Raw genomic sequence first — 12,047 nt, 5'->3', positions numbered from 1 at the left:
TCCTTTTGACATGTCAAATTGGAACCTAAAATTTTAAAAACCCTATAATATAAATGTGGATGTGTATTATGGATACTGCTGAAACCAAACTACCTCTGACCGCTTATCTTCATGGTATGACCTCTGTAGTCCATCATTTCGCCATTACTCTCTGCGGGAATCAGTGGGAATATCGGTGTAAGATTTCCAGCCGCTCCACCACTTGGACCCCGTCCAGCAGTCGGATATTGATGTCTGAGCTCTCGTCCTTACACTACAGGGACTGTGTTCTGGAAACTGTAGAAGTTGACGTTCTCGTCTCATGTCTCTTCCACTTCTATTATTTTCCCAGAAATAAAATGCAGTGAAAAAAAATATATCCCAGAACGCTAAAGCTCTGATTAAATGTAAAGCAAAACAGTATTTATCTCTCGGAGGGTTTTCTTGCAGTGTCACGGGTGGTTTTGTAGATTTAGATCTCGGTTACACTCTGCTATGAGCCCTGTAATTTTGTTTGATTGTTTAAGGGAAGTGGTGGCATCTGTATAATCTGCTTTTATTGAATGTTGTGTGTGAAGTCAAATGCAGAAACGGCTCGTGTACTGTTTCAGGCTGCAACCTGTGGCTTTCTAAGGTTCTAGAACCCCAAAATGTTTCCAGAATCAACGTTAAATATCTGTGATCGAAAGGATAGACCATGATACTCTGACACGTTTTGTGTACCTGTTGGAAGGGGCCATGATTAAAGGAGTTTTTTGAGTGTTTTATACTGATGACCTAGCCTCAGGAGAGGTTATCAGTATTTGATTGGTGGGAGACCGACACCCGGGACCCCCGTCTTCAGCTGTTTAAAGAGGCCAGAGGGCTTCGGTCTCTTCCTAGGCTAGTAATGACACGTTCATTGGTCACATGGTCTAGGTGCAGCTCAGTCCCATTCAAGTGAATGCAATACCAAGCATAGCCACTATACAATGGACAGCAATGTGCTGGGTAAGCTGTGTCCAGGCTGCGGCGCTCACCGGAGCACTGAAACCTACTCAAACAGCTGATCGACAGGAGCGCCAGGAGTCAGACTCCCACCGATCAGATACTGATGACCTATCCTGAGGTTAGGACATCAGTAGAAACTCTTTAATAGGAACCTGGCATGTTGTCCAATTAGCGGGCAGCATGTTATAGAGCAGAAGGAGCTGAGCAGATTGATATACAGTTTTGTGTGAAAAGCTTCAGTATGACTTGTAATACATTCATTTAAATCCCTGATCACTTGGGGTGGTGAAGACCAGTGGGCGGTCTTACTGAGGACTGTCAGCCCGCCCACTGGACTCATAAATGAAAATAATTACTAATTATACTGAATCTTTTCCCATCATACTATATATCATTATGCTCAGCTCCTCCCGCTCTATATGCTACCGCTCAGAGATGGCATAATGTTCAATGTGGAAAGTTCCTTTTGGGGGCCTGACCCAATAGATAGAAAATGCAGTGACCTGTTTTATTGTCCATATTGGATTTTCTTCTTGAGATCTTGTCTTGTGCAAGAAGGTTTTTTTTTTTTTTTTTTTAATGCATAATTTTGGTAAATCAGTGGTTTTGAGCATCCAATGGGCGTTTTCTATCCGTACGATTATTGGAAAAGCTTCTTCTACCTGACGGGAGATCTTTGCGTAGCGATAGCAGTCCCAAGATTTGACAGATTTCAGTCCGATCAATGGACCATTTAATAATCAGAGTGGTATCGGTGTGGTTGGATAGACATTGGTCAGATCTTGACCTCTGATTCTTCGCGGGCCGCTATGTTGGCTTTAGTTACCTTTCAGCCTCCTCGTGTTTTGCCACCTGAGGTCCAGGAAGTGCAACGCTGGTTTTCCAGTTGTTTGATTCTTTTTAGATTTCTGGACTGTTGGGTCTGCAGTTATAGGAATATGGCAGCGTACCATGAAATGGACCATTAACACATGGTTAGATCTTGACCTCAATTCCTTGTGGGATGCTAGTTTGGCTTTACTTCCTGTTCAGCCTTCACTTGTTTTGTTTTTTTGCCGCCTAAGGTCTGGTAAATGCTGGTTTTCCAACAGGATTGGATTTCTGGACTGTTGGGTGCCAGATTAAAGGAATATGAATGTATCAGGGCTGAGCTCATATTTTATTGTGTTAGTGATTTTTTTTTACATAGGACTGCAGATAATTTTTTTATATTAGTTTGACTTGTCTGGAGGCATTTGATGACGATGTGACTGCTCCGTGCCGTTGGACGAGCCGCCCCGCTGGGATTGCAGAACTAATGGCATAATCTGCACACGAGTAGCCATTTGGATCTTCTACAAAGTGCTTAGGTTTGGAAACTTAAATGATTAGGAGAAACGAGATCCTCCAGTTCCACCTAAAGCTGTTTAACATCTGTTGGCAAATTCCCTAAAATCTTCAAAGGGGTTTGTGCTCTCTGCGGGGTTATTCCGTATGGTTATGAATCTCATATGTGCTGTCTGTTTTATTACCTGTGTAACGAGTGGCTGCCATTGATCCGGTGCCCATGCAGATTACTAGCATGGCACGTGAGGGCACATTTCCAGGTTCTCCCTTGGTTTAGTAGCGTGTTGTTTTGTTTGCATTGAAGTCCCAGGGAAAGGAAGGAGGGGGTGACATAATTACACAATGTCATTCCCAGGCTGCGACCTTCCATTTGTTGCTGGGAACACAACAGGTTTGTGACATGGAAGGCAGCTGGGATTTATTGGTGACTGGTGCCGTGAAGCACAAATGGCAAAGATATTTGCAAAAACTTTCCACGGTATTGGATGACTTTAACAAGCTGCATAATATGTATTGGTGGCAGATGCCTGGTTAACCCTTTGTGTTCTCTTCCCTTTGAATGTTGTGAAGGGGTGGGAGGGTCACATAATGCTGATTTCAAGATCCATTTTGAGGGCCTTATCTTTCACGTACGGTACAAGCTCCTTCATGAATGGGCTAGAAGGAGTGGATGGGTCTCATAGACTTCAGCGGAGAGGGCACACGCGTGGAATCATGATGGGCCTGGTTTAAGGGTGGGACCGGGGCTCCACCAACTTTAAAGGGTTTGTCTAGGATTAGAAAAATGTGTCTGCTTTCTTCCAAAAACAACACCACACCTGTCTGCAGCTCATCCTCATTCACTCCAACGGAGCAGGACAAGTTTGGCGCTGTTTCTGGCATAAAGCAGCCATGTTTTTTTCGAAACGCCTTTAAATCTGGTCCTGGAGATAGTGAATATGATTTCATTTTTTTTTTTTTTGTTTTGTTTGTGATGACGAATTACAGTAATTTTGTATATTTGTAGGATTTTATATTGATTTTATTTTTGTCTTTTCTTCACAGAACTGCAAAACCATTCCAGCTTCCCAAAAGGTAAAAGTTTGTGTTAATTCATTTTATTTATGGTGACATTCATTCTGTTGTCACAACCCCACCCAAAATATGAATATCCTTCCCCTATTTGTTGCCCAGACCCTTCTAAACCTTGGGCTATTGTGGGCTATTGTCCTGGCCCCCGTCTTCCCTTCCAGTTGGCACCAGTTCTTTTAAAGGGGTCGTCACCTTATTGATATGTATCCCCTATCCTGTGTGGATAGGGGCTGATTGTCCAATTGATGGGCGTCTGACTGCTGTTTGGAGCGGCAGTCAGGTGCAGTGATTTTCTCAGCACTCGGAGTGGCGGTGCACATGGACGGGATAGGTTCCCACCAGTCTCTTGCAGTAACACAGATCCTGGCTCTTCTTCATTCACCATTATACTTCATTCAGTATCCACTGACAATTCTGATAGGGCGCGTTTCGGGCCATCCTTAGCCTGGTTGAGAGATTCCGGATGGGACGAAATGTGTCCTATCATACTATATTCAGTATTCGGACACATTTCGGCCCATCTTCAGCCCCTCAGCCAGGCTTAAGGATGGCCCGAAACGAGTCCTATTTATATGGTCAGTGGATACTGGATGAAGTATATCGGTGAATGAAGAAGGGCAAGTGCCGGGATCGGTGTCACTGAATGGAGTAGCGGTCACACATGCGTGCTGTTGCTCCAATCGGTTGTATGGGACTGTGAGAGAGCCTGATACGAGCGCTCCATGATCTTCGTCAGTCCCCAAGAGCTGAATGGAGCAGCAGCGACCATGCGAATGGTAAAATGCAGAGGCCCCAGCGGTCCGACCACAAGCTCATCAGACATGTATTTCCTATCCCCTTTTTAAATGCAAGCGCCCAAGTAGAGCAACATCTTGCTTGGCCTCGAGTCTGCCCGATTCACAGAGCAACATATAAAACGGGTGATTCGACTTCCAAAAGAATGTGGCAATTGGGTATCGTGCACCATGTTTGTACGAGATGTGCAGCGTTTTTAAACTCGCGCTGTGAGGTGTATGACCTATTTAAGGGTACTTTCACACTTGCGTTAAAGTTTTTCGGTATTGAGTTCCGTCCTAGGGGCTCAATACCGGAAAAGAACTGATCAGTTTTATCCAATATATAGCAATGGTGGCGCTAAACGTATCGTGGACCTGCGCAGTTTTATTGCTGCGGAGTGTCGCTGGGGTTTACATATGTATTAGTAAATATTCTTGTTGATTGCTTTCCGTTCATCCAAATTGTCTCCCGGTTGTCTTCATTATTGTAGAAAAAACTGCTAGTTCACGGCTCTACATCTCACAGATGCTGCAGCACCTCTTTCTTCTAGTCTATTCTCTCCACTGCCTGTCAGCCTGCAGCTTTTGGCCCTCCGTAGTGCAGATGCTGCAGCACCTCTTCTCTACAGCTGCTTAGTTCCACATAGAGCAGATGCAGGGTGGCTCAGTGGTTAGCACTGATGCATAGCATGGGCGACATCTACAAGGAGTTTGTATGTTCTCCCCGTGTTTGCGTGGGTTTCCTCCTGGTTCTCCGGTTTCCTCCCACACTCCAAAGATCTACTGATAGGGACCTTAGATTGTGAGTCCCATTGGGGACAGCTGGATGCTAATGTCTGTAAACCGCTGCGGAATATAGTAGCGCTATATAAATGCATAAAATAAATAAATACTACAGCGGGGGGACGCCCGTCCTTTTTACTGCCTGTCCGTTGTGCTTGATTTTTTTTTGGGCATTTTATATATTTTTTTTACAACCTGCGTTTCTCCAGCTTTTGCAAATTCCATCTTCACAGCTGGAGGGAGCGCTGGTCTGTGGCGTTCCCCTGCGATGTCTTCCACTCCATCACCTAAAGATATTTTCTTATGCGAGAGTCAGGCTAATATTGACTTAGAGCCATTCAGGGCTATGTTTTGCCTGCCGCTGATCTGTGACTAACATAACCAGCGTAGCCTGTAAATGTCAGCCGAGAGTCTCCCACATGAGCGGGCGTCACAGCTGAGCGTTTTATGTGGGAACTGGTAATGTCCCGCCGGAATTCACACTTGGTCGTGTCATTACACCGCTGAGTTGTAATGTTATTTCAGCATTTGTCATCATTTTTCCAGGATGGGTCTGGTCTGACTTATCGCGTCAAGTTGTCACTTGAAGTACAATTTTTTTCGGCCTAAAATACTCTGGCGCCGGCTCGAAATTATCCTGAAATCTTTTGGGATCTGGAAATCCTGGTTTTATGTAAATTCAGCTCTACATCTTTCTTGTTGTCAGTGAATGAGAAGACTATTGTTTCCATTCAGAGGCGGTAAACCTTTACAAGGCTATGCTCTCAGCAGAGAAGTGGATACATTGTATCCGGTGTGGACAATGCTGGACTACAGGCTGATACGTTGTAGCCGCTGCTGCTGATGTGTTTATTTTTGCAGATCGCACCTGGATCCATTTTTATTTCTGTGGGTCTACCAAAAAAATATGGTCACCACACGTAGAACATGTCCTATTCTCGTCTATTTTGTGGACAAGAATTGACATTTCTACAGTATAAGGAAATCTGTGCTTTGCGGACCACAAAACTGAGATGACCTAAGTTATTGGGACCGCTCAGTGTCTGTTGTGTGACCGGTCCGGCACTTAGTGATGGCTTCTATACAGAATTTATTTTCAATAGGCCCTATCCATTTATATAGTACACACCCTCGAGCAGTGATGGCTAACCTCCGGCGCTCCAGCTGTGGTGAAACTACGACTCCCAGCATGCTCCATTCATTTCTAAGTTCTGAGAACAGCCAAGCAAGCGTGCATCTTGGGAGTTGTAGTTTTCCCATAGCTGGAGTGTCGGAGGTTAGCCATCTTGGGCCGAGAGGATGGCATTTGAATCACAATTAGTACATACTGTACGACCCCCTTCACTAGACTGGATGAAGACCATACACCAGACCTTCTCAATAGTGATATAGACCCCAGGGTCAGATTCCATGTATGCAGATCCTAGCCCTGTATACAGGCCCCAGACCTCCATTGTATGATATACTCCTATATATCCAGACCCCAGATTAGCCCCTCTTCTGAGAGGCTAGGCCCCTCGTGGTACCTGTGGGCTTGGTGAGGGAAGGTCCCTTCAGAAACACCTTTCCGTACTGCCTGTCCCTTTTGAAGCCCATCAGGTTTGCCCCAGAATCCTTCACTGCTTTCTAGTAGTAAGAGGGCCCTGACTTTATCTCCCTCTGACCCAACACCTCCACGGCACTTCCCAACACACCCCTTTCTCTGTCCAACCGAACCATCCACTCTTCACAGGTTCCTTCCACTCACTCCACTCCTGGCAATCGGTAGGCCGCCACCAGCCAGGGTGTAACCCGCCATTGCTTCCTCCACTCTCCTTCCATTGTGGTGGCTGGTATTTCCTTACCTGCCCATTTCTTGACACTGTGCATGCCCCATGAGGCTGCGGGCTAACCCCGGGAAGACTAGCCATGTTTACATATGCAAACAAGAACGTTGTCATTCCGTGACGGGAAACAAAAATCATAGAAAGGTACGGAGCTGAAGCATTAAATAAATTACAATTTGTACAACTTTAGATTTATATACTGATTAAGATCTGTAAACTGGACAGCACCTTTAAATAGAGGGGGTGGGGTCCTCCATTCAGGACGGTTATCAGTGGCTACTAAGAGGGCCTCTTTCTGGAGGACCCATCCTGTCCTTACATTTCTTAGAAAGACCATTCATTTCCATGGACACCATGTAATGCAATATTTGGCGCTGCAGGGAAATTGAGCACTGATTACCGATCCCACGTAGATTACAGATAATTGTAGGGATTACAAACGCAACCTGTGTTCAACTCATTTTGTGGAAATGTTTAAAAAGTACACAACCTTCACCATTGATGAGGTTCTCTGTGTCGGTATAAGTAAAGTTTTTAATGACCCTTCATTTTAATGTTTCCGGCGTTGCCTAAGCAGAGGGACCACCCCTGTCTCCTACAGCCAATGTGGTCCTGAAATTAGTGCATCCCTCAAAAACACAGGTATATTATAGACTCTCTTCATTCAGAAGAAAGAGGTGCGGTCACTTTATTCCGTCACGCTTCTGGACGTCTCTTGCTCCATTTTATTTATAGATCTGAATCCATGTCGCTTCCTAATGGAAATTGTTCCGTTTGTAGAGAAGAAGGCGATTACAAGCCGTGACTGCCGGGTCTGTTCTCCGAGCTCAGTGTGTGGGATCCGATCGGAAGCTTGTGGCCTATATATAACAAAGGGCTGTGTGTAGAGTAGACTGAGATCCACTGACTCAACAGCTTCTCAAAGTTGGTAGGATTGAAAAAGTTTCATAAACTTTAAAGCACAGTAATGCATTAAAGAGGGTTGGCCGTGGAGGAGGATCTGTTCTCCGCAACTCGGGAGATCCACAGTTAACAGGGAACTAAACTTTTGTTGAAAATGAAAAGGCAGAAGCATTGGAGCACTCCAGCTCTTAGGCTTTCATCAGCTCTCCTCGCTTTTTAGAGTGTGTGGAATATGGATCGCATATACTTTTTATGGATCTGTAGTCCACACGTTCGAAAAGCCAAGCAGAGCCAATCAAAGTGGAAGGGGAAGTGCTTTGTCTTGCTAGTAGCACTCCATCTCCCTGACCACCCTCCCTCTCCCCCCAGGCTGTCCTCTGTCTTTGTGCCTGCCCTCTGTCTTTGTGCCTGCCCTCTGTCTCTGTCTTTGTGCCTGCCCTCTGCCTCTGTCTTTGTGCCTGCCCTCTCTCTCTGTCTTTGTGCCTGCCCTCTGTCTTTGTCTTTGTGCCTGCCCTCTGTCTCTGTCTTTGTGCCTGCCCTCTGTCTCTGTCTTTGTGCCTGCCCTCTGTCTCTGTCTTTGTGCCTGCCCTCTGTCTCTGTCTTTGTGCCTGCCCTCTGTCTTTGCGCCTGCCCTCTGTCTTTGCGCCTGCCCTCTGTCTTTGTGCCTGCCCTCTGTCTTTGTGCCTGCCCTCTGTCTTTGTGCCTGCCCTCTGTCTTTGTGCCTGCCCTCTGTCTTTGTGCCTGCCCTCTGTCTTTGTGCCTGCCCTCTGTCTTTGTGCCTGCCCTCTGTCTTTGTGCCTGCCCTCTGTCTTTGTGCCTGCCCTCTGTCTTTGTGCCTGCCCTCTGTCTCCCCGGCCGTGCTCCATGTCATATCGATTTATGTCCTATAGAATTATGTCGTATCGATCAGTTTATCCTTCCATCCATGTCGGAGACCCATACTGCTGAATAAGCCGTGTCTGCGCTCCATCCAGAGTTGCTGCTTACTGATTAGTCTATATTTGGGTCTCACACTGTGAACGGTCTGATCTGTACTTTGGCTGCTCCATACTCACATTTCAATCATCTGGAATTTGTAGCTTTCACCTCTGTCTACTTAATAAATGTCTGTATTAGAGCGGTGCAGCGTACACTCAATCCCTTGGATGAGATCACCACCGACAAGCTATTGCCAAGTTATTGCAAAGACCTGAGCTTGTGTTGTTTTCCAAAACTGGGCTGACGTAAGGCGGGGGTCATTTTAGTATTCAGAAAACCCATCATATGCACCTCTTACACTTATTTCTCAGGTGCTGCATTTTAAAGGGGTTTTCTGGGACCCCTTAATTACACATAACTTGCCTCTAGGAGAAAGTTTGTAATATACTTTACCGTTCTGAAGTTGCATGGATCAACCTTCTGGGAACCCGGTCATGTGACGCTTCTCTTCGGAAAATCCATCTTCCTCGACGTTACGTCCTTTACCAGGTTTCCAGTCTAGACTATGGACAGGGCGTCATTTCCACTGTGGATGGGGCCAGAACCGTTCTCGTCCCTGGCGGATCCTGTTGATTAATGGAATGACGCCTCCCTGATTTTAGGGGAAGCTCTTTAGAGTCGCTCCTTACATGGCAGCCATTAGAATAAAATAGCGACCATGTAATATATGGTTCTACTGAACCCACCAGAGTTGGGACCTCTTTCCAGTGACTCAGAGGGCAGTCCAGAGTGGCTGCCCCCCTTCCATGAGGTCCATATACCCTAATAGGTCATAGACAGTGGGGTTTTCAGATGGGGTGCCTTTAAATGTAAAATTTTTAGTTGGCCAGATAGACTTACCATTTGATGACCTCATCCATTCTCTTCTAGTTATGCAGCTTTAATAGCAGACTGGCCCGTGGTGGTTCTCGGGATGTGCACCGTGCTGATCGTCGTCTGTGCCCTGATTGGCATCCTCGTGCCTGATCTCCCAGACTTTTCTGATCCGCTCCTGGTACGTATGTCTGTACACATTGCCACCTATACCTCGATGTGTGCAGTAGATGATAATATTTTATATCGCCTGTGTTTCTGATGTCTAATATAAATAAATACATTAAAAATAAATATATCAAATCCTGATTTTACATAGAAATTCCCATTTATATGTTAGAAAATGTTAGCTTATATCATGTAGAACAATGTCAGGATGAGCTCCTGGGCCCCAATGCAATAATCTGTAAAATGGTCCCTCATCTATCATGTGCTATTTATCAAGAGCTCATGCACGCAACCCTATTTTCGTTCCGCATCCGATCCACGTTTTTTTAGCAGATCAGATGCAGATCAATTAATTTCAATGGGGCCGCAAAAGATGCGGACAGCACACCGTGCGCTGGCCACATCCGCATGTCTGTTCCGAAGCCTCACAAAAAAGATAGAACATGGCCTATTGTGGTCCGTTTTTGAGGGCAAGGATAGGACTGTTCTACAGGAGTGAAAATAAAAATAGTAGCATGCACTCGCAGACCCCAAAACCCCTATAGTCGTGTGCATGAGACTTGTTACTAGTGTCATCTTGTGTGGGAGTGGGGCCCAGGTGCTGGTGCGACTGCTTCTTCTTCCCCCCCATGGCTACACCACTGCTCATAGGTGGAATTTGTTTGCTTTGAGACAAATGAAACTAGAAATTATAAATAAATAAAATTATTGAGCCAAAATTTTTGGAATGAAACTCTTGCAATATTTCTTGAATTTTGTTATTTTCTAGTATTTTGTAACAGGAGATGCAAGGTTCAGTTATACAAGGCTTGAAAAACATGGCTGCTGCCTTCCAAAAACAGCGCCACCCCTGGCCATGGTTTGTGTGTATGATTACATGATGCTGAGCTGCAATACAAGTCACAAACCATGGACAAGGTTCGCGCTGGTTCTAGAAGACAACAGCCATGTTTTCCTAACGCTGTACCTCCCCTTTAAGGTCCATTTCCGTGTAGAAATTTTTCAAACTTCTCACAAGCATGTTTTTTTTTTTTATGGAAGCAGCCAAGCACGCTTGTTCATGGGACCCTTGTTCTCCCAAAAGATGGGTATATTTGGCAGAACTTTAAATATTTGTCCCTACCACATCAGTGGCACAACGTGTCATTGTGTTGGGTTGACCGGGAGGTGGCTATTTCCCATCCGCCAGTCACATTGTGAAGTGGTGATATTACACAGCCCGATTCTGGACCAGAACAAGCAACGATCAGGCCAGTTATTGGTGCATGTTTGAAAGGCTTTTACACAGGCCAAAGGAAAGGGCATGGGGACGAACGATCATTACTACGCCTGTTGGTTCATCCACCATAATTTTACACTTTGCCGGTAGCACATCATCTGTTTACATGCGGAGATGTGCGGCCGACCAGTGAGCCCTTTCAAGTTCGCATTATCAAGCCAATCGGTATTTACCTGTATGATTAAAATGGCAGCAGAGAAAGCAGAAGAATAGAGGAGACCCCAATTGGATATAGCCTCTTTGAAACTGTTGCCTGTAGCAATCCTAGACTGGCCTAAAGGTGGCCATACACATCAGACAAGCGTCGGCGGTGGTGTCCAAACTTTCCCACAACAGCAGATTTCAGAGGGAAGGAAGAAAGGAAGGATCGGCCATGTTTGTGTTCAGCATGTTCAGTCCTTTATAAGCCAGTGCTAAAGGTCCCTGGCAAAGGATTTTTTTCCACACTCCTTATTGAGAATGCATGCAATTTAAGGCTACTTTCACACTAGCGTTCGGGCGGATCCGTTCTGAACGGATCCGATCATAATAATGCAGACGGAGGCTCCGTTCAGTACGGATCCGTCTGCATTATTTTTAGCATAGAACAGCTAAGTGTGAAAATAGCCTCGGACGGATCCGTCCAGACTTTCAATGTAAAGTCAATGGGGGACGGATCCGCTTGAAGATTGAGCCATATTGTGGCATCTTCAAACGGATCCGTCCCCATTGACTTACATTGAAAGTCTGGACGGATCCGCACGGATCCGCACGCCTCCGCACGGCCAGGCGGACACCCGAACGCTGCAAGCAGCGTTCAGCTGTCCGCCTGTCCGTGCGGAGGCGAGCGGAGCGGAGGCTGAACGCCGCCAGACTGATGCAGTCTGAGCGGATCCGCCTCCATTCAGACTGCATCAGGGCTGGACGGCTGCGTTCGGGTCCGCTCGTGAGCTCCTTCAAACGGAGCTCACGAGCGGACACCCGAACGCTAGTGTGAAAGGAGCCTTATCTTGCATGAGGTAAAAAGAAAGGGCAGACAACCAAGCATTAAGCCGACAGCTTTGTAACATGGATGGCCACCAATTAATTGGCCAGAAACATTTGATGAAGGTGACCAATTAACTAAAAATATATTGAAAGAATAATCATTCCAGAATCGGACAACCTACAGAAATC

At 45.8% G+C, this 12,047-nt stretch overlaps 1 protein-coding gene across 1 annotated transcript in view; it reads left to right on the top strand.

Moving 5' to 3' along the window:
- The window catches only part of DISP1 (dispatched RND transporter family member 1), a 63,037-nt gene that overhangs the window by 42,274 nt on the left and 8,716 nt on the right, over window positions 1–12,047 (top strand). Inside the window, exons 4-5 of the mRNA XM_044289786.1 lie at window positions 3,340–3,369; window positions 9,503–9,626. Coding sequence (XP_044145721.1) covers window positions 3,340–3,369; window positions 9,503–9,626 — 154 coding nt within the window. The remainder of the gene's footprint in view (window positions 1–3,339; window positions 3,370–9,502; window positions 9,627–12,047) is intronic.

Source organism: Bufo gargarizans, chromosome 4, assembly GCF_014858855.1.
Source record: "Bufo gargarizans isolate SCDJY-AF-19 chromosome 4, ASM1485885v1, whole genome shotgun sequence".
NCBI lineage: Eukaryota > Metazoa > Chordata > Amphibia > Anura > Bufonidae > Bufo > Bufo gargarizans.
Note: the sequence above shows the minus strand (reverse complement) of the source record. Positions and strands in the feature narration are given on the sequence as shown.